The sequence below is a fragment of the Thamnophis elegans genome, chromosome 7 (assembly GCF_009769535.1).
Source record: "Thamnophis elegans isolate rThaEle1 chromosome 7, rThaEle1.pri, whole genome shotgun sequence".
NCBI lineage: Eukaryota > Metazoa > Chordata > Lepidosauria > Squamata > Colubridae > Thamnophis > Thamnophis elegans.
This window is the reverse complement of record NC_045547.1, coordinates 26920384-26942858: the sequence shown is the minus strand read 5'-3', so window position 1 is coordinate 26942858 and position 22475 is coordinate 26920384. Positions and strand designations below refer to the sequence as shown.

At 39.9% G+C, this 22475-nt stretch overlaps 1 protein-coding gene across 2 annotated transcripts in view; it reads left to right on the top strand.

Annotated features, from left to right (window-relative positions):
- The window catches only part of LARGE1 (LARGE xylosyl- and glucuronyltransferase 1), a 355590-nt gene that overhangs the window by 132358 nt on the left and 200757 nt on the right, over positions 1-22475 (top strand). For both annotated transcript variants that reach the window (XM_032221402.1, XM_032221401.1), the window contains one exon: positions 18104-18405. In XM_032221402.1, the coding sequence (XP_032077293.1) occupies positions 18104-18405 (302 nt within the window). The remainder of the gene's footprint in view (positions 1-18103; positions 18406-22475) is intronic.

Sequence of the window (22475 nt, the reverse complement as noted above, 5' to 3'; positions counted from 1 at the left end):
TGTCACATTGTTATCACGTGACATAGCATTACTTTTTCCCCATTCACTAAACCAGGGGTGGGTGTCGTCAGCGCATGACGTATCTAGCCCATGGGCCACGAGTTTGATACTCCTGGACTACAGGGTCATAAAAAGGAAAAAAAGAGATATAAATTCCTGGATTGAATCCCTTGCTTATTATGCCTAAAACCAACCATTGAACTCAAAGGAATTGAAATGAGCTATTATGCTAACATAGTTTGATTAATATAGAAGATGCTCTCTTATTTCTGGTCTTGTTTTCCAGTATGCTCTTGCATTTCTTATTTTTGAATCTCCCAGCTGATTATGGCAGTGGGAATTTTGAATGACATGAATGTTATCCTTTTCAAAACTTCAAAAAAGATTTTTTTAAAAAAGTTTATGTCTAATTTATCCAACAACTTTGTTGAGGCACTACCAACAGTATGGGCTAGATTGAGTAATAATAGAGTTCATCAGTCTAGTTAATCTGAGTGGAACATATCACAATATTTTTTTCTTTAGCTTTTAGCAATATTTAACATCATTTTCATCAATGCAGAAATGCCAAGCAAATGAGACTACCTGTCAGCAAAACAGAAGCAAACTGACTACCCTTTCTTATTTGCCGGCTGTCTGCTACATCTGCTAGAGAAGAATTGGTTGGGCCATGTTTATATTCTGAGTGAGAAAAAGAGCGTTTTCACAAGTTGCTTGCCTTTCCAAACAAGTGAAGCTAAATGAGCTAATAGAGATCAGCCATCATGTATTCAGAATATGCCGTTATTTTGCATTTTCCTTTCTCTGCTCTAAAGTGATGTTACTCCAATAGCAGGTGCTATGAATGAGAAATTGTGGGAAGGTGAAGGGAGAAATGAATATTTCAAGCTTCAGACTGCTTACTGCTCTGCCAACACTGGAGTAACACGTTGTATGTTAGCTAATGAGTGCAACCATATCCAGGGCATGCTTCATTGTATACAACATGTTATTTAAACCCCACTCCCAAATATTTTGGAGGACCAGCATGGATTTTGCAGCATTAACAAAACAGCAGATGAGAGAATCACATGCTTCCGTCCTTGCCGTTAAGGTACAATCTAAATTGGTGACACAAGAAACTTGCCTATGTATTCCAGTCTGCTAAGGTTTCAGAAATATTTATCTGATGGTGAAATCTAAATGACTGCAATTTAGATACAGTAGAAGCACCTGATTTGAGGCAAATATTTGATATCTTTAATTCTAGCTAACGTCTAGGGTTGATTTCAGGCAAATGAAGTCATTAAATTCATTATTTACAGAAGAATTCAGCTCCTTTAAGATTTCAACCCTCTTTTCTGTTAAAGTAAGCTTAGTTGTTATCTATGCAAATACATAGAATTATAGAACTTTAGATAACTGATTTACATTTCTGTGAGCCAGATAATGTGCAAATTGTCAAATGCATTTCTTCCTTGTGTGGGCTTTCGGCTTTTCATGGACAGCATATTGAGGTGTTTTATTCACTATGAAGAATACATTGTGCTGGTTATTACCGTATTTATCGGCGTATAACACGCACCGGCGTATAACATGCATCCCCCATTTTAACACAAAAATTTGAGTAAAAATTTTTTTCATTAAAAATAAATGACTTGGAAGCTCGGAACTTAATGTTGGATTAAAATTTATAACATTAGAACATGAATTATAACATTAACTCCTCAACATAAAGTGCCTTCCTTCCTTCCCTCCCTCCCATCCCTTTCTTTATGTTTTCTTCATGCTTTCTTTTCTTTTTCCTCTGCTCTTTTTAAATCCCCCCCCCCTTCTTCTCCTCCTCTACATTTAGGTTGGATTAGTTTGTACAACGGTCATCAAACTTCTGAAGTAAAAATAAATAAATAAATCATATTTAAGAAGAAGAAGAAAAAGGAAGACGTTTTTAGTTAAGTCAAACGTTTTAATAAAAGTTTCATCTTTTAAGATTTGTCCAACACATCCAATTGTAACCTTAACAGTAAAGAATATCACCCCAGCTGCTAAAGGTTCAACCAGTCTGAGAACCATTGAAAAGACAACAGTGCAAAATCCAAAAGACACAACTTCCTCACCGCCATTGCTTTGGTACCAAATCTTTGAGGAAGGGGCTCCAGAAAGAAGGAGGAGGAGGAGGAGGGGGAGGAGGAGGGAACCAAAGAGAGGCTTTTACCGAGTCTGCGCCCCACAGCCAGGACCGTCCTTGTGCCTCAAGCCGCGTTTCTTCCCCGCAAAGCCCTTCGGGCAACCCGAGAGTTCCTTTTGGCGCCAGAAGGGCTTTGCAGGAAGAAACGCCGCGTTTCTTCCTGCAAAGCCCTTCTGGCGTCAAGCGGAACTCTCGGGTTGCCCGAAGGGCTTTGCAGGAAGAAACGCGGCTGGAGGCGCCAGGACGGTCCTGGCTGTGGGGCGCAGACTCGGTAAAAGCTCTCTTTGGTTCCCTCCTCCTCCCCCTCCTTCCACAGTCTGTGTGACGCTGCCGCCAGGCTGAGAGCTGCCGCTGAAACAAGTTTGGGGAGGTCCTTTGCAGGCAGCCAGTTCTAGCTGCCTGCAAAGGACTTCCCCACGTTTGCTTTGAAAGAAACCTCTGCGCGGGGGTTTCTTGCCATGTGCGCGGCCTTAGAGGGAACAGTGGACCCGGCGTATAACACGCAGTATCGGCGTATAACACGCAGGCAGGGTTTAAGCTTCCAATTTTAGTTTTAAAACTGCGTGTTATACGCCGATAAATACGGTATATAGAAATATACTCTTTCTGGTATATTTAATTCCTTTCCAAAGTCATTCACTTGGAAATCAGGGGTTCTAGGTTGCTTGTTTACTTGTTTGTTTTTAGCTCCAAGAGGATATTTGTATATTGCTTTCAGTGTTGTGAGTTTACTACTACAGTAGTAAGTAAGTAGTAGTAAGTAAAGTCAAGTAAAAGTCAAGCAACTGTTCACTTCTGTCTGTACTCAGAAACATTTATAGATATGCAGAAAAGTAAAGAAAGCCATTTTTCCTTCTTTTGTTGATGAATGGCTGGGCATGCTGCAGAATGAAGGTCTGGCTTACTGATATGCCAGTTTAATTTCACAAGAGCGCCTGAAGGCCCAGATGGGGAAATAAAGACAGCAGGTCCGGGAACTTAGGACTCAACTTTGAAACAATTCCAAATGCTGGCAGGGGAGGGGGAATACATAAACCAGGAAGGGTTTTGGCAGATGCCAAGGGAGAAATATGGGAATACATTGGCATCTGGAAGGGTGGTATTTCTGACTATAGCCTCCAGTACGTTTCTTTAAAGATTCTCCCAATGTATTTTTCTGCTCATCTAACATTGTCTTTAAATTCATTATTATAATAGCAGCTTGAAGTCAGAGATGATTTAGTTCAGTTTAAGTTATGTTAAGACATTTTTTGGAATCACTGGAAAAATCAAACCATTCATTCCAGATGCTTTAGTTGATATATTAACAATGTGCTTTTTGCTATTTATTTCTTCACTACTTCTGAATTCTGTGGCACCATAAACAATACAGAGATGCTGATATTGTTGCTACTGATATGCAACACCTTGACATATTGTCCAGTGCAAGGTAGGTGTTAGATTTGGTTTGAATGAAACAACACTGAGTGATCTTCAAGGAAGCTCTTTATTACAAGTCAATAGTAACACCAGAAAAACAGTCTGGCTGACAGCTCTCCTTTTATAGGCAGGTTGTCAGCCAGGCAACCAATCATTTTAAACCTACTCTTCCGCTTAAACCACGGACCTGACTGAAGACTTCAGCTCTTGGCTTCAGCAGCTAATTACAATATGTAACTCTAGGGATAAAAGATCCTGATATTATCCCTGGAGTTTTGGAGCTTTCATAGACCTAAAACTAGCTCTGTATGACTTGGCTTCCTGGGAATGTCTCTGCTGTCATTCTACCCAGGTTCCTAATACCTGAAGGGAGATTTGTTATCTCCTTGTTATGGTATGCTTGTGTGTTTCTGTTTAAATCTGCCTGCTAAATTTAACAATAAAACTTAAAATCTCCTTACTCTCTGATGTGTTTATTGCCTCTGGATCTTCTGGCATTGCCTGCTACTTAACCATACAAAGAGGTGCCTTTCAATGAAGGCTCCTGCTCTTTCAGATGATCTCCCACCCAGCATATGGTTGGCCCCTATTCTGAAAGCCTTTAGAAAAAACAGTTAAGATCAATGTTTTCTCCCTGGGACTTGTGTCAGAATGAATAAAGCTCCCATTGGTAGGATACAACCATGTTTAGTTCTGATTGTCATCTAATTGTTTTATTCTGTTTTAGTGACATGGTTGTTCTTTTGCATTTGGTGCAATAATTTTGTACACTATTACAATCACAGTGTTTGAATTGGGAAGCCACATAAATAAACTCTTTGGAATAGTGTTTCAGAAATAATCATTTCTAGGCTAGGTGTGGTTTGGTGATTGGTGTTCATCTCTGCTTGCAACTTTTTTGAAGTTCTTGCACAGTGGTTTATTAATACATATGTATATAACAGGGGTTTGGCTGCTGGGGATTTGAAGGGGTTCAGGAGAACCTCTTAAGTTTTTGTGCAGTTTGGAGAACCCCCAAATGCCACTCCTGGCTGACCCTGCCCACAGCACCCCTCCCAGGAGTCCCCATGTGGCCCATTTTGGATGCAGGTAAGTGCAGGGCCAACGTGGAAGCTCACGGAGGGTGAAAAACGGGCCTACCGCAAGTTGGGAAAGGGCAGAAATGGGCCAGTTTCTGGCCTTCAGAGGGCCTCTGGAGCCTGGGGAGGCCATTTTCAGCCTCCTGGAGGCTCAAGGAAAGCTTCTGGAGCCCCCCTCCCCCCCATAGTGCAAGAGGATGACTGGGCCACACCCGCCATGGCCATATTCACCCAGCAACCAGGCAGAGAACCCCTTGCTAAAAATCTTTGAAGGCCACCCCTGTATATACATGTATGTGTTTATATGTAAGATCTGTTTGTGGATTTCAGATAAAAAAATTAGTAGCCATGTGTTCCACATTTTTTTCTCCTGCAAATGAGGCCTTTATTTTTCATAATTTTGAATCATTTTTGGTTGATGTTTTTGAGCTTAATTCCAGCTCAGTGTTGTACCAGTGCTGTTATTTTTATGTTAGAATACATCTTTCCATAATTATGCAGATGTATTCTCCCACTTGGAAAGACCCACTGAGAGGAAAGTCTGCCTGGTATTCTCTTTTGGGACTTAACTGTGAGAAACTAGGGAAGCTACAGATCATTAGAAAGATGGTTGTACAGCTCTGCCTCATAGATAACTACCATTTCACCCCATGAGAATGTCACAGGTGGGGTTTTTTTGTTTTTTGGATGGGGAAAGATAGATTTTCTTGATCAAAATGATATAGAATGGTTTAATTCCTAGAGTATAGTAGTTTATAACTACTGCGGAGGAATCTCCATTATATTTATATAGATGTATTAATGTTCCTTTGAAAATGCTGTAATGTTTTGTAGATTTTAACAAATCAACCTAATATTTTAGTCTACCTATTTGAGGATGGTTACTCTATGAAAGATAAATTAGGTCACATCTAGTTAATACTTGTATAAGGCACTGCCAGAAAGCTTCAGAACTGCAAGTAAGACTAGGAAGGAATGAAATAAGGAAATAAACAAGAAGACAGTACAAATCACTTTTTTGTTGTTGTCGAAGAAAACTACATAGATGCATCCATGAAATCACTTGAGGTCAAGTCTTTCTTTTTAAATATTTACAACAGATGTCTGTACATTCATGTTTTCTTGCAAGAATATTATCTAATGAATAATATACTTTAATCCTGAAGACTGAGTGAGTAGCTATTTTCTACACTTGCACATATACACACATTTCTCTGTATGCACAGCTGTATTTGCTGAATGATTAATATCATTTCCGTTTTATCATCTGAAAGCAAACTGCAGAAACTTGTTTCCCAGAACTGAAAGGCTGCAGAACAACATCAATTCCAGCCTCCGTAGTTGCATCAGTGGGCTTTACACAAGCAAATTCTGCTCCGACATTTAACTCAATAATTAGCAGCTGGAATCTTCTGCTGATGAACAGCTGAATCTATTCATCAGCAATAGAATCTGAATTTAAAAACATGTGGGTTCGGCATTGAATGCCCAAAAAACTCATGCAGAAATATTGCACGTGCATACACTCATCAGGGCCGGGCTCTGAAAAAGCCAAACTTCTGAATTCTGGCACTCATGTGCACCCAACAATGAGCTGGCTGGCACGCATGCACACCCATTTTTGTCACTGCCTCACACACGAAGGACAGCTGATTGGCATACACGCAAGCATACCAGAAACCCGGAAGACAAAAGGGCAAGGCCGTGCATTCTGGGTGACATGGCTTTGCGTGCCACTTTGTGCATGAATACTATAGGTTTGCCATCACTGGCATATAGTAACTTTGTGCTATACATTTTTTGAATTTAATAAACATTATTCCACTCTTGAAAGCTGAGACTCATTGTGCTTCTTGGTTTGCCACTGGTGCAATATTTAAAATGTTGGACTAGGTTAGGGGAAACCCAAGTCAAACCTCAGCCATGGAAACTCACTGGGTGAATTAGCACCAGTCACTCTCATTCAACCTAGAATATCTGCAGTGATAAAATCAACAGAGATCCTCTCTTGCTTTATTTAGAAGAAATACAGGATATAATTTGAAGGAATGAAGGCAAAAAAAAAAACCCAGCCATAATTGCTGTATGATTTGAAGATAGCAAAGAATTGCTTTTATCATTGACATTAATGTCAGTGAAACTCTTTTCCATTGTTGGAAATTTTAAGAACTGGTTCAAGATTTAAGTTCTAATTCATTCTGAGGTTGGGGGGGGGGGGTTAAGCATTGTAATTTCTTGCCATTTGACATCTTTCTTGAGACTGTTCTGCATTCAAGTATGGAACAACTGGAAAACATTGGTTTGCTTATCTCAGTGGTTTAGATAGTGGGATTAAGATGGTAGAGAACAAGGGCTAAATTCCAATTCCTCCATGAATTTCACTGATGACTGTGGGAAGATCACTTTTTTTTAGCCTAATTTACTTCTTAATATCATTGTGCAAATCAATTGGAAGAAGAGTAGTATTTTGGAAGAAAAGTAGAATGTAAATATTATAGACAAGAACATTGTGTAATTTATCCTAGTGCATTTATGTATATATAGTAGTTTCATCAACATGCTCAGAACCTTAAAGAGTATAATACAAAAAGACCTGAAAAATTTATAGTCTAACATTTGATGAAGAAATAAAAAATACATGGAGAAAAAGGAAATGGAAAAATAATGAGCAGAGTTAGTGTTGTACAAAATACTTGTGCAATTGCACAAGAAACTCCACTATCAGGCTATGTTACAGTAATGAATGGTATCTAGGCTGAATTCATAATGTGGCTATCAGATGAGAGCTACGAAACTATGGATGATCACTACCTATTTAGTGTTCAACTGGAAGTTTGCAGCCAAGATCTGTTAGCCCAAGGAAATAAAGCAGTATCTGGTCAATTGGCTGGAAATCTACGAATAATCACAGTTGGTAGAATTATGTAGAAATATCTCAATTTTCCAGAGTTCAAATCCCACTAAGTAATTTTGGGGGATTTAACATACTTAGGAAAAGATTTTATTAAAAAGTTTTTGCAATAGTAAGGCTTTCAAGAAATAACAGTTCAATAAAAACAGCACAGATGGTTGATTTAAATTCAAATAGGTATTAACACCCAATTTTCTCAAGCTTCTTTCCCAATATTGATAATGTGTTATCTTTGCCAAGCCTCTCTTCTTGATAATATATTATCTTGGTCAAGTTAAGCCCCTGATAAAAAATTATTTTTTTCAGCCAGTGCTGATAATTTTTCTCTCTTTTTTGCTGCACTTTTAGCACTTCCTTCACTCCAAAAAAGATAGAGAATGAACAAACCATGTTTTTAGTGGAGTTGTGCTTTTGCCTACTTCATGAAAAGTAGGTTGCAAAACTATATATATACACACACACACACACACACACACACACACACACACACACATATATATATATACACACATACACATACACACATATATATATATATATATACACATACACACACACACACACACACACACACTCAAGTAAAAAAAGGACCTACATGGAAATGAGTTTTGGGGTTTGGTCATTCAGGTTTCATTTCTATGTAAGTATAACAATCTTACTTTCACACAACACAGTGTAGTGGTTTGCAGAAAATGGCACATCTTTAAAAAAATTATAATCATACTTGAGGATGAAGTTATTTTTTAGAAAGTGCTTATTTTTATCTAGATGTGCCAGTAACTTGATGACACCAATTTGATGTTACCAATCATTCCAAAAAGTTATTCATTGAAATTATTTACATTCTATATATAATTCAAAAGGGACGTGGTGGCTCAATGGCTAAGACGCTGAGCTTGTTGATCAGAAAGGTCAGCAGTTTGAATCCCTGGCACTGCGTAATGAAGTGAGCTCCTATCACTTGTTCCAGCTTCTGCCAACCTAGCAGTTCGAAAGCACATAAAAATGCAAGTAGAAAACTAGGAATCACCTGGGAAGATAACAGCATTTCATGCGCCTTCGGCATTAAGTCATGCTGGCCACATGACTACAGAGACATCTTTGGACAGCACTGGCTCTTCGGCTTTGAAATGGAGATGAGCACTGCCCCCTAGAGACAGGAATGACTAGCACATATGTGCGAAGGGAACCTTTACCTTTACCTTATATATATTTCACAGGAATTGTATATCTTATTGGAACTTTATATCCTGTGTATGCATACTGAAAAATTATTATGTCAATATAGTTCAGGTTTTCCTCAATCAAATTTTTTGATTCTGTATAGTAACTAAATTAACCCATGACATTATGTTGTAACCATATTTTTTGAATCAATAATAAAAAGGGTTGATTTTATGCTAATCTATCAACAAACCACAAGAGCTGAGTTTACATAATGATAAGCCAAAAACAAATTACCTTGCACCTTATACAAGCTACTTTGTAGCTTAGTGCTAAATCAGTTCTGACCAGTAGTATTTAATATAGTGTTATATGGCTGTCCTTTTATGTGTATATGTAAGAATGGTGAAATCTAGTTGGTGCTTTCTCCCTTATTGTGCAAAGCAAGTTTTTTTGTACAAATCAAGTAATCCACATGCTTTCGTCCTCTATTTTTGCCCAGCATGCCATGAAAATTTGGGAAGGAAATACTCTCAGGAGAAAATCTGAAAATATAGGACTTCTAGAGAGGAAGAGGCAATGATATTTACTCAGATGAGCCCAGATTATTTTTTTCAGAATAGAATAGCAGGCATTAGCATTCATGAAATCAATTGCAGAATATGCAGGGTATATCAAAAGTTGGAGTTAAAGATTAAGAATCTTACAAACAATTTAAGCTTGGATATTCAGAAACTAAGGCAGTCATATTTATTTAAAATATGTATTTAAAATATTTATTTAAAAGATTTACATAGATTTATGCTACATAGCCCTATGTGGCTCACAAATGTATGTTACAAATACGTAACATATCTATTACATGTATTCATGTAATTTTATTCTGTATGAGTCATTCCTCATGTTTCAGACTTTCACATCTCTTAAAAAATAAGCCTCACTGAATACAGTAAATATGTACACCTTAGAAAACTATCAAAGGACTATATTGTGATTGAAGTTATGCACTGATAACTATAATGATGTTTATATTATATAAAAGGCAGCAACAGTGGGATTATTTATGTCTTCCACAAAAAGCTGGGTTGGAAGGAAATTGATAACTGGAGGCATATCTTGTTTTTGTTTTGAATTGGTCATAACATTATGATTCTAATATTTTTATATATTTTTATGTATTTCTAGATTTATGATTTTGATATTTTGCACAAGCTTGATAACTTTATGTAGAATAGCAATAGCAATAGCAATAGCAGTGGACTTATATACCGCTTCATAGGCCTTTCAGGCCTCTCTAAGCGGTTTACAGAGAGTCAGCATATTGCCCCCAACAATCTGGGTCCTCATTTTACCCACCTCGGAAGGATGGAAGGCTGAGTCAACCCTGAGCCGGTGAGATTTGAACCGCTGACCTGCTGATCTAGCAGTAGCCTGCAGTGCTGCATTTAACCACTGCGCCACCTTGGCTCTAAAGATAGTAGATGTACAGAAATAATGGCACCCTTTTATAATTGTGTAAACAACTTAGGCTCTTTTTCTGTTTAGTATTCTCATGACTTGTAAGAGGAATAATCATCAATATTTGCCCCATTCAGTCATCAAATCTATCTTGGCTGTCATTTTGGCAAGGCAGACTTTATAATGCAGTAATTGTGTGTGTATATGCAAATGATTTTGTCACAAACTGATCTACACACACACACACACACACACACACAGAGTAGTGTTCTTGAATCATAGGTGTGGGGCAATACTGTGTGTGTAAAGCAGCTTGAGCTTGGAGAATGGCCAGAGCTAAAATAGTTCACAACTAAGGTGCTGTTTCATTAACATGCCTTTCTAAAATATCTTTGGCTTCAGTACATTCCCTGTTTCTTCATTTTTGTTTTTCAAATTATAACATTTCTTAATTACTTTGCTGAAGAGGAGCTGGATTTTGTAGCAACCAAAAATAGACTTTGGGTAGTTGATATGATACGTGCTGAATGAACACACTGTTCTTAATCCCAATTATAGAACCAGTAAAGTGCTGTCATAACCATCTGACATTTCTCTGTTACAGTTATGCTTTAGATAGAGACAAGGAGACTAAGACCTCTACATATGGGAGTTGCACAGTCCACATAACCCTCTCAAGGTCACATTGTCTCCAGCTTCCTTTCTTTAATTTGCAAAGGTTTTTTTTCCCCTTTCTTTCAGTGGTTTATTTATATTAGAATTAAAGGATGCCTCGTTTGCAATGGAGACATCTGGAGAAAATAGCTTGGCTTCATTTAGCAGCTCTATAGGCAGCTATCAACATTCCTCATCAGGCAGCATTCTGTAGTTCCAGCTGATGCTATGTCAGAGTGATTTATAAATTTAGTGTAGGACACTGGGTGTGAACATTTTTGTTAGATATAGAAAGGACAATCTTAGTATGTCTCATGATTGCTAAGGGAAGATACAGACTTTAATACTTAGCAGAAATCCTTCTGTCTTAGCAATTGGTTCAAGCTAGACTCTGGTTGCCAACAAAAGGTGCATTCCAGGAAATGAAATTTTGATTTACTGCTCTAAATTATGCTTTGTTGAACTTTCACTAATCAATAATCATATTTCTATTGTCAATAGATAAAAATAGAAGAATCTCTTAAGCTATTCAGAGATAAATTGAACTGTCCCTTGACCAGACCCTCACTTCAACACATTCAGTGAATGGAAGCCACCATTCCTCTTTGTGTAGATAAACTCGGAGGAATGGGTGACATAGCCCTTATTATACATGGGGATCCTGTTCCTGCTTCACAATCATGGAACATAAACCATGAAGAATAAGATATTTTAAAGAACAAGTAAACTTTATTCATTCATTCATATGCCTCTGGGTGGCGTGCAATAAAATCCTAAAAATAATTACAAAAACACTCTATAATAGGGATGTCAAACTCAAGGCCCTTGGGGCAGATCTGGCCCAAGGGATGCTTAGATCTGGCCCTCTGGGCCACCCTGGAAACAGTGAAGGACCGGTCCACAGTGCCAGTGAAAACGGAGCTCAGGATTGCATGCATGGCCCTCCTGAACTCCATTTTCAGCCACGAGGGCCTCCTGCAGCCTCGGCCAGTGAAAATGGATCTCAAGGGGACCACATGCAGTCCTCCTCAACTCTTTTTCAGTTGTGATGGCCTATGGCATCCCTCCACCAGTGAAAACTGAGCTCTGCAGGAGGCCATAGTGACACAAGTGATGTTGAGCAGGCCACGCCCAATATGGTCACGCCTCGCCGGAGGTCAAACACAACCCTGATGAGGCCCTCAATAAAATTGAGTTTGATATTCTTGCTCTATAAGTACAATTGTATCACAGCGGCCAGTTGTTTTGCCGGATTTGGCATTGGTTACTAGTCGGGCCCCACCCAGGGGCCTCGGATGTTGTAACATATTTTCGTAATATGCGTGCAGTTCCAAGCAGTGCGGTTTTTTGCATTTGACTGATGGTGATTTTGTCAATTTTTAACCGTTTTAAATGTAATTCCAGTGCTTTTGGAATAGCACCCAGTGTGCCAATTACCACTGGGATTACCACTGCTGGTTTGTGCCATAGTCGTTGAATTTCGATTTTTAAGTCCTGGTATTTTGCGATTTTTTTATGTTCCTTCTCGGCGACCCTGCTATCACCTGGTATTGCGATGTCTATGATTGTGACCTTATTTTTCTCAACCAGTGTGATGTCTGGTGTATTATGCACCAGTATTTTGATTATTATTATTGTTGTTGTTGTTATTATTATTACCCAGAAGTGCTAGGAGAGCATTAGAAACTACATGCAATGAGGCCATCTCATTAAATCTCAATTTCTGTGAAACCCTCAAGCCTGTTGACATACTTTGATTTTCTGCCATTTATTACTCATAAAGAAACAAAAATTGAAGTCCCAAAGCTATATAAATAAAAATGCAAATGTTCGTTTGTTCAAAATCTTAAATCTTTGAAAGTTCTTCACTGATTGCTTTGAGATTTTGAGACAATGTTGCATTCGAATATGTGCTTTTTTTAATATACCTATATCATATATATGTCACACCTGTGACAGGTAAAAACATGCTTTTTTGAAAACCAGCACCATCTGTTGGACGTAAAAGCAACAGACTAAATATTTCATGATTCAATTTCAATGTTTCTGATTGCATTGCTATATTGAATTTTCATAGATTTTGATTTATTTTCATTTTGATTTAAGGATTCCGTGTGACATTGCATTGGAATTGAGCTGTGATGTTTACCATAGCATTCATTTCGTGAGTATAGTATATTCGTAACAGTTCAGCCTCTCTCCAGCTTTGTCCCTATGGTCCCTTTATACGTGTGGCTGGGCTGTGGCCCAACCCTTTCCCCTTTCTGCCTCTCCTCCGACAAGCTTCGGCCATTTCTGCCAAGGGGAGCCGAAGCCCTTCAGCCTCCCCCTCCCCGCTCAACCCTCCCCTCCTGCTGGGCCTTTGCTGTCTGTGGCAGAGCAGTGCCTGGGCAATCCCTCGGCCGCCTCCCCTCTCCCTTAAGCCGGCCTCTCCACACCCAGCCCAGCGGAGCTGCAGAGGAGGCGGAGCGTCTCCTCAGCCCGGCTGGCTGCACGCACTCTCCATCCCCCTCACAGCGAGCTATGGCCTGACCAAGACGGCTCCAACGGGGCGGTGGTGGTGGTGTCAGCCTGAGGTGCAGCGGGGCTGGGGCAGCCACTGGGTACCCTGTGAGGCAGTGGTGGAAGCATCTCTGGATGGGACCACAGCTGGTAGGGGCTGCCTCGCGTCTCCAGGGATGGCTCCTTCCTCCTCCTCAGGGGATGCTGGCCGCCTCCTCTTGCCGCCGCCGCTGAGAGAAGCCAGGTCAGGGGCGGCGGCCTCCTCCTCCTCTCCTCCTCCTCCTCCTCTCCTCCTCCTCAGCCCAGCCAGGCTGAGAGAGGCGTCATCATTGTTGGTGGCATCGTCAGGCCTTTCTTCTGCCGGCCCCAATGCAGCAGCACCCACAGCAGCAGCAGCCTGACTCAGCGGAGGTGCGGGAGAGAAAGAAGATGGCCCAGCCCACTTTGCTGCCTCGGCGGGCCAGCAGCAGTGGCATCGGCTTGGAGGATTTCCTGCCCAGCCTGCTGTCCCAGCTGCCTTCCCCGCCCCCCGCCGCCACCTTGCTCTCCTCCTGCCCTCCTGGGGTGCCTTCGCCGCAGAGCCTTGCACTGCTCTTGCAGGGAGGAGGAGGCATCTGGGGTCCAGTAGGCACCCAGTTGAAGAAGAAGAGCGGCTTCCAGATCACCAGTGTGACCCGGCGCAGATCTCGGCCAGCCTCAGCTCCAACAACAGCATCTCCGAAGACATGGAGACCTACGATAACCTGGACGAGTCGCACACCAAGGACTTCTCTTCTGAGACCCTGGACTTCTCACTCTCCTGGGCCACCAACCTGGGGGAGCCTGAGCTCAGCTCCAAGGAGACGCTTAACAACTTCCATGAGGCCAAGAGCCCTGGCACCATCTCCCCCAACCAGTCTCACCCGGCCCAGCAGCCCCAAGGCCTGACCAATGGCAGCACCCACCCTCCACCCCACTATGCCCACGGGGATACCCCCAGCCTCCCCTCCCACGCTGGGGTCCCCCTGCCTATTTCTGGAGAGGCCTCATCCAGCCTGTTGTTCCAGAGGCTGCCTGTCACGGGGAGCTTGGAGGGCGCCAGGCCAGGGCCTGCAGGAGTGTCCTCCGTGGCGGCTCTTGCAGGGGCCACCATGGCTCACTTCCATGCAGGGGCCGCCTCTGCTGGGGGAGCCGTGGCTGGTGCAGAGAGTGGCAGGGCCCGCCAGGTGGACAAGACCCTCACGAACCTTGCCACTGCTGGCAATGGCATGACCCTGCCCGGAGGGAACCACCCTGGGAATGTTTCTTTCTTCGCGTGCTGTTGGTAAATGTGCCCGGTCCAACGTTTTTCCAGCAATTGAAAATTGTTTCTCACATTGACAATTATATATTGCGTGTTCTAGAGTCGGCAAACCAGACAATATCTATATCTACACAGACAATGGAACAACAAAAAATATTGTATACCCACAAGCATTGTGAAATTAAACATATTACAATCTTGCGCTTTTTCTTTTCTTTCTTTTCCATTTAACCAGACTGGGCCACAGCAACACGTGGCTGGGTACAGCTAGTTACAAATAGATAAAAACTTTTACTGAATTTTTTGGGATCTGGCCTCTGTTTCACAATCATTGAAATGAGTTCATGGATAATGAAAGCCACTTCTGTCTTCTGCCCTCTCCTGCATATTATATGCCTATACTTAATCAGTGTATTTTTCTTCAGACTTTGAAGGAAGTTTAGAAGACAAGCCTCATTTTAGCTTCTTTATTTTCAGAGTCTTTTGTGGCTTGTTTTCTTCCACCTGATTATATGAAATATATGTGCTGAACACAGATAAATAGGATTTATATATGCTTTGTTACTTGGATTGCTGTCTTGTAATTATTTTGTACCTATTTTTGTCGTCGTTGCAATTCATTTGTTGCATTTTGCTATTTTTATGTTAGTCTTACTGATGTTAGCAACCCGGCGTTGGTTGAAGTCACTGAAACTGAATTAATGAAGGAATAAATGAAATAAATCCAGAATATCAACCATTTACTTGTGTAAAGTCTTTGTGACTATAGCCTGATATCCTACCAAGAAAATACTTGCTTGTGATTGGATGCCCCATAGTTAGAAAGTTTCGCCATATGCTAGCTGTGACAACTTGCCCCTAGCATCCTTTAGCTCTTTTTCTGCTAATGAAGAATTTTACCCAGAAAAGGTTTTATCCTTCCTGCACTGCTCAGCCACATTAAGAATTTGAGGTTTATTTATTGTCACAAATACGTTGACCCAGTATAATAAAGCTATATGGAATTTGCATACACTAAGAGACTGAGATTAATTTTGTTTGCACGGAAAGACGATCAGTTTCACTGCAGGATAAAGTGGTGGTTTTTTAAATGTATTTATTCCATGATAAAGATGTTATTCAGGTATTTTGAAGCAACTTTAGAAATCATAAAAGAGAGAGAAAGAAAAGTGCACAGACAGATAAACATATAAACAAGGGAAACAAAAAATTAATGTATGAGAGTATAGGTTTTCAAAGAAAAGGGTTTTGCCTGTGACCTGCAGGTTGCATATTTCTTACCCTGCCATAAATCAAGCCAAAGATAATATGGAATGCCTGCTGTTTCCCTGTACTGTGTAACTTTGGAGCAAAGCAGAAAGTTTAAAAGAAAAATGATACACCGATAGCACTGCTCTTTACTGCGTAACTTTGGAACAAAGCAGAAAGTTTAAAAGAAAAATGATACACCGATAGCATTGCTCTTTCCCTCTTCACTGAATATGTATGTATATAAAACTTCTATAGATTTTGGTTGTTTGCAATAACAAAAATCACATTATTGTGGTTGCTCAAACAACTAGATGTTTAGAGTGGATTTTTGGCATTTTTATCTATCTATTGAATCATTCCCAAGGATCTACGATAAGCATATGTTATTTGATGGTGTTAAAGGTATCCACACAGGATGTAAACTGTTTCAAGTAAAGCTGCCTTTTGCAATGGTGATTTTGTCAGTGCTGAAGATGTTCAAAGGGTGCTCCAGATGTTTTGAGATTGCACCCGAAACACCTATAACTGTTGGTATTATCTTTGCTGTCTTTTGCCTTCTACTTCTATTTGCAAGTCTTTATATTAGATATATTGGATAAAAAAGAATGGTACAAGGTAAAAGAGGCTGCAAATAATGCAACAATATTTGTATAAGTGGAAAAGATCAAAGACATAGTAAAAGTAACAGGAAAATAACATGTAATGGTTTGAAAGTGAGTGCAATGGCTAAACAAAAAGCCTTCAGCCCAGTGAATGGGATAAAAAGTAAAAGTAATAAAACATTCATGGTGCAACTTAAATAAGGGAATTTTGGAAGGCGCATTTTGGAGGTGTGTGTGAAGGATACAAATATATTAAGAGTGGAGCTGAAATGGTGTAGGAATGTCAAAAAATGTTAAGGCTGCAACTGTAATTGAAGTAACTGGAGAAATGTACATATATCAATATGGTTTGTTTATGAAGTATCTGTGCAACGTGCTTAATGTGTGTAAATATTACTGCCTAATTGGAAGAATGCAATTATTGATCTATTCAAAGTAGAAAGACATACAGCAAAATTAGTTTCTTTAGTGTGCTAGGAAAATCTTTCATAGAATTCTAATTCCTCCTCCACCACCACTGCCATCACCCCCGGCAAAAAAAATAGGTGCAAAAAGTTAATTCCCCACCTCTGCTGTCCAATCTCCATCCCTTTTAAAAACCTTACTTAACTCTAGGCTGAAGACTAGAGGAACAGAAGCAAGCAAGGAATATTTTTTTCCTGCAACTTTTCCCCTTGAATTGGAGGGGGAAAAAACCATCTCCAAAAGTTTAGACAACTAGGACTTTTGCCACAAAATGGGCTCTACATGGGGTTGCCCTTGAAGAGCATCCGGCGACTGCAGTTAGTCCAGAATGCGGCCGCGCGAGTGATAGTGGGCGCACCGCGGTTCGCCCACATTACACCCATCCTCCGCGAGCTGCACTGGCTACCTGTCGGTCTCTGGGTGCGCTTCAGGGTACTGATGACCACCTTTAAAGCACTCCATGGTAGTGGATCTGGATACTTGAGAGACCGCCTTCTGCCGATTACCTCCCTCCGACCGATTAGATCGCACAGGCTGGGCCTCCTCCGGATTCCATCCGCCAGTCAATGTCGACTGGTGACTACACGGAGGAGAGCCTTTTCTGTTGCAGCTCCGACCCTGTGGAACGATCTCCCCGTTGAGATTCGTACCCTCACCACCATCTAGACCTTCCGCACAGCCCTCAAGACCTGGCTCTCCCAGCAGGCCTGGGGATAGGTTTCCAATTTACCCGCCCGAGTGTTGATTGTTGAATGCATGTTGTGGTTTACTATTTTATTTTTTGGTCACTTATTGTTTGTCTCTTGTTACTGCACACCCTTCCCTTTGTGATTGTAAGCCGCCCTGAGTCCCCTCAGGGAGAAGGGCGGCCTATAAGTCTTAATAAAATGTCTCTCAAAAAAGGATGCTGGGTCTTTGCAAGCTTTATCTGTCCATCTGACTGCTTGTAGAGCCCAGCTAAGATTTTGAGTCTTGGCTTGATTGTAGACTGTCATTACATTATAAGGATCCTTTCTAAATTAACCATATGCACAGTTTATTGAGGTCTCAGGATTGATTGGAGTAAAAAATAATCTTGATGTTTTTTCAGAGTTTTGACATTTTAGTTCCATTTGGGACAATTTCTGTTTCGTTTTGTTTTCACTGCAGATGGAAAGCCAGTGTCATTGTCTCCAATTGAATCCCAGCCCCACAGCCCTCATTACACAGCCACAAGTCAACGTGAAAGAGAAAGCTTGGAAGTTCGCATGCGAGAAGTGGAAGAAGAAAACCGTGCACTACGCAAGCAGCTCAGTCTGGTGCAGAGCCGGGGCATGTCTCACCGACGAGGCAATCATTCAAAAACTTATTCCATGGAGGAAGGGACTGGGGACAGTGAGAGCCTCCGGGCTGGCATTGTGGCAGGGAACAGCTCTGAATGTGGACAACAGCCAGCAGTGGAGAAGTGCGAGGTAGGCAGATGATTTCCTACCTAAGCCATGTTTCTAAAAGCAAATCAACCTGATGTGTTTGGAATAGTCTACAGTAGCTTTTGAACCTTGACCGTTTATTGAGGATAACTCAATAAACAAAAGTATAAATAGACCTTGGAAATAGCTCTAGGCCAGGGCTGTCAATGCCTGGCCCCCAGGTTGATGCGTCATGTGTTGGCCATTTCAACACCCGGTTTAGCGAAGGAGAAAAGAGTCCCAGTATGTCACATGATGCCTCTATGATGATGTGAGTTTGATACCCCTATATTAGGGAAACTCCTAGTGTAGTTTTGCAATGGACATGGTAGGAGTTAATATCTTTCCCTGATTCCACCTCCCAAATAATAAGGAAACTATTCCAAACATTCAACTGAACTCTGCAACAGAAACAAATTATCTTAATAGTTTCGGATCTTTATCCCCCAGTTTCATGTGCTTTTCTTTTAATATTTTTTTAAAAAAACATATTACACTCTCCTTGCTGTAATACTGAATGATGCAGCTCTATGTACACTTCTTTGGGAATTAGTCTCACTGAACACAGCAGCATTTATTTCCAGTAGGATTATACTAGAAGAGTTTGCTGAGTCACACTTGTCAAGAGAATGGTTTTAAAAACTAAGTATTCATTATTTATCCTTCTGAATTAAAATAAATAAATAAAATCATCTTTATTCATAGCAATTCAAATCTTTCTGCATTGATGAAGATCGATCCTTCACTGCACTGGCTATACGAAAGAGGTAGATGGAGCACAAGTATAGAATAACTAAGTCTGTATTACGATTTCAGAAGCTCAGGAATTCAGCAAATGAAGCCGGACAGGGATTTCTGCCGTTTTTTCTGGATGTGGGGAATGGTTGTATGTTGTAACAAACATTATCTTTTCGGGTTTTCCATTTCAAGGCAATAGGAACTAAATTCTCATCTCAGCATAGTAGTCCTAATTCTCAATACTTCTTGGAGGTTCAGGAGCCGTATGCAGTTCCAGGGCACAGATTGTAAACCTGTCTGGGGGAAAACTTTTAAGGAACATATCACACTTAGATGGGCCCATGACTTCCAGGTTTTGATAAATCCACCTCATAGAAAAAAATGGATTTGCTTAACATTCATGGATTCATTTAACAACCATAGTAATTCACTTAACAGCTGCCAGAGAAAAGATTGTAAAATCAGGTTGATAATGTGACCTGCTTTACACAGCTAATAACTTAGCGATTGTAATGGGCAAGCTCCATTATGGTTGTAAGGTGAGAACTACCCGTAATTAATGTTACTTTCAGTTTAATGAGGGGCCTTCTTGCAGAACATCTTTAAGATAACCTAGAGGTTGTTGTTGTTTTCCTGTTACAACCTCCTTGTTGGCTTAGAATGCACATTGGCTTTTTTTTTAAAATGGACTTTTTTTGCGGATTTGATTTTTATTTTTTTCCCCTAAAATGTAAAAAGTCTATTAGCAAAGTGCCATGTTTTCTTATGTTTGAGATGAATAGAATAGAATAGTATAGAATTCTTTATTGGCCAAGTGTGATACATAAGGACACATAAGGAATTTGTCTTTGCTGCATATGCTCTCGGTGTACATAAAAAGACAAAATACATTCATCAAGAATCATAAGCTACGTACAACACTTAATAGTAGTCATAGGGTACAAATTATGAAACCATCACACAAAGCAATAAAACAGCTACTTACATAGGAAAGATGACTGTCCTAGCGGTCATACTCTGTTGCTTCTTCATCCTTTTAAATAATACTAACTGCAGAAGAAATAAAACAATATTGGACTCGATTGTGGTTGTAAGCTGAGGACTACATTACAGGTAACAGAAGGGACCTCTGTTTTCACCCAACAATGTACAGTCTTTTCAGGAAGGATGTCCCCCAAGAAACAGGAAAGATATAGTTTTTCATCTAAGAAGTTAGCTCAAGAATGAATGTCATAGGTAGATTCACAGAGCAATAGAGATTTCTTTTTCTGAAATTCATTCCTCAGTTCAAAAAACAAGAATATATGAATTAGGTTCAGTACTTAGGACAGACCAAGTAGCTATTCAAGAGTTAGTAGTGTCATGGTTAGAAGCAATGGTTTAAAACCAGTAATATTTGGTTGGGCATTTCAAAGGGAATACAATACATATTTAATTTTACACATGTTAACAGCTGCTGGAATTGTGTTTGCACAACAGTAAAAAAACAAAGATATGAAAATGAAAAATGTGCAGGAATGAATAAATTGACAATTAAAATCAAGAAGGCTTTGAATACTTTTTCACGTGAGATTTGTTTTATCAATTGCTAACTAACAGAAACAGAAATTAGAAATCTAAAAGTATGAAAGAAAACACCAATTATGTAAGGAAAGGTCACTAAAATGTATAAGGAAATATTATTAGTGCTTGATCATTATTAATGTGTAGACAACTGCGGGACATTACACACCCACACACACAAACTATGACAGTGCAAGGAAAACACCAAAAAATAACAATTTTCCCCCAAAAGACTGCAGATTAAACAAGTTTTTTTCCCTAACCCTAAGGACAGGAAAGACAAAACCACTAGAATAAAAACCATCAAGGCATTGTGGGAAATTATAAAGGACAGTGCCAGGAAGCTCACAGAACCAGGAGCCACAATTACCTAAACAACCAGGTATCCCACAGAAACACACAAAAGCTGGCAAAGCTGCCTTGCACCAACCTGGCCTGCCCATGTGTTTATATGAGAGGCTTATGTTCATTCCCTGTCAAGGATCCATTTTCCATAATCAGCAATTATTTGAGCTGAATTGTTACTATATATTGCAGCTCAAGTGACAGCTGTGTAGCGTAGACAATGCTGAAATAACTCAGTTACTTTTGAAAAATGTTTCTCCTGACCTATTCTTTCTGATCACCTTATTTACATAATGATTCAAAACTCGAAAAGCTACAGGTGTTCCTTAACCTATAGCGGTTCATTTAGTGACTGTTCAAAGTTAAAACATCACTGAAAAAAATGACTTATTGCTGTTTTTCACACTGACAATTGTTTCAGCATCCCTATGGTCACAGGATCTCATATTTATGATGGTTGCAGTGTACCGGGATGAGGCAAGCACCTTTTGCAATCTTCTGACAACTAAATCAATGGGGAAGTCAGATTCACTTAACAATCCTGTTATTAACTTAACAGCTGCAGTGATTTACTTAACAACTGTGGCCAAAAAGGTCATAACATGGAGCAAAAGTCACTTAACAACTGCCTCACTTAGCAACATAGTTTGGGCTCAATTCCAGTTGGGGGCTTATATTTGACCAAATTTGGTAATTTTCAGTGCAGCATTTCAATGATCATGTTTTAGCCATTCATCTATCTGCCTTAACAATGACCTTTATGGATAAATTACCATGATTCCATTTTTTTTTTTGTCAAATTATCTAACAAGTCAACTTGTTTAAAGTATTAAAAGGTTAAATACTAAAAAAAAATCCACAGTGGCTGATTCAAGTAGGGAAGAAGCAGGGTTTTGAATAATGAAAAAGTGCTGAAGTTTTATGAGACTGCAGAGACTGAATTAGTTCTTTGCACTGACTGTCACTATAGAAGATGTTGGAAAAAAGTTCAAATGAGACATATTTATTTTCAGGTAGGGAAATGGAAGTGTTACATCAAAGATAAGGAATAAATATTTTAGAAATTCACTGCTGGGAATATACAAAGGTAGAAGATATTGTCTTTTGGGCTTTCTCTCAGGGTTTCCTCTTCTAAACAAGAGGGATCTTAATATCTTTTTCTCATTGAATGAAGACATTTATTCATACCTACTTAATTATTAAATTATTTTATATTCTCAAAGCCACACACTGGAATCTGACTCTCTGGTGTCTGCTGTTTTAGTTGCTCCAGTGTAGAGTAATTAACATTAGAAAGGCATGTTTCCATTCATTGTAAAATTATTTTCTTCCATATTTAAATAAGAAATAAAACAATACTAAGGTAAAACAATACTAAATGAAAGCTAATTTCAGGGGGGGGGGTATTTTGGCTAGCTCAGTGAGAC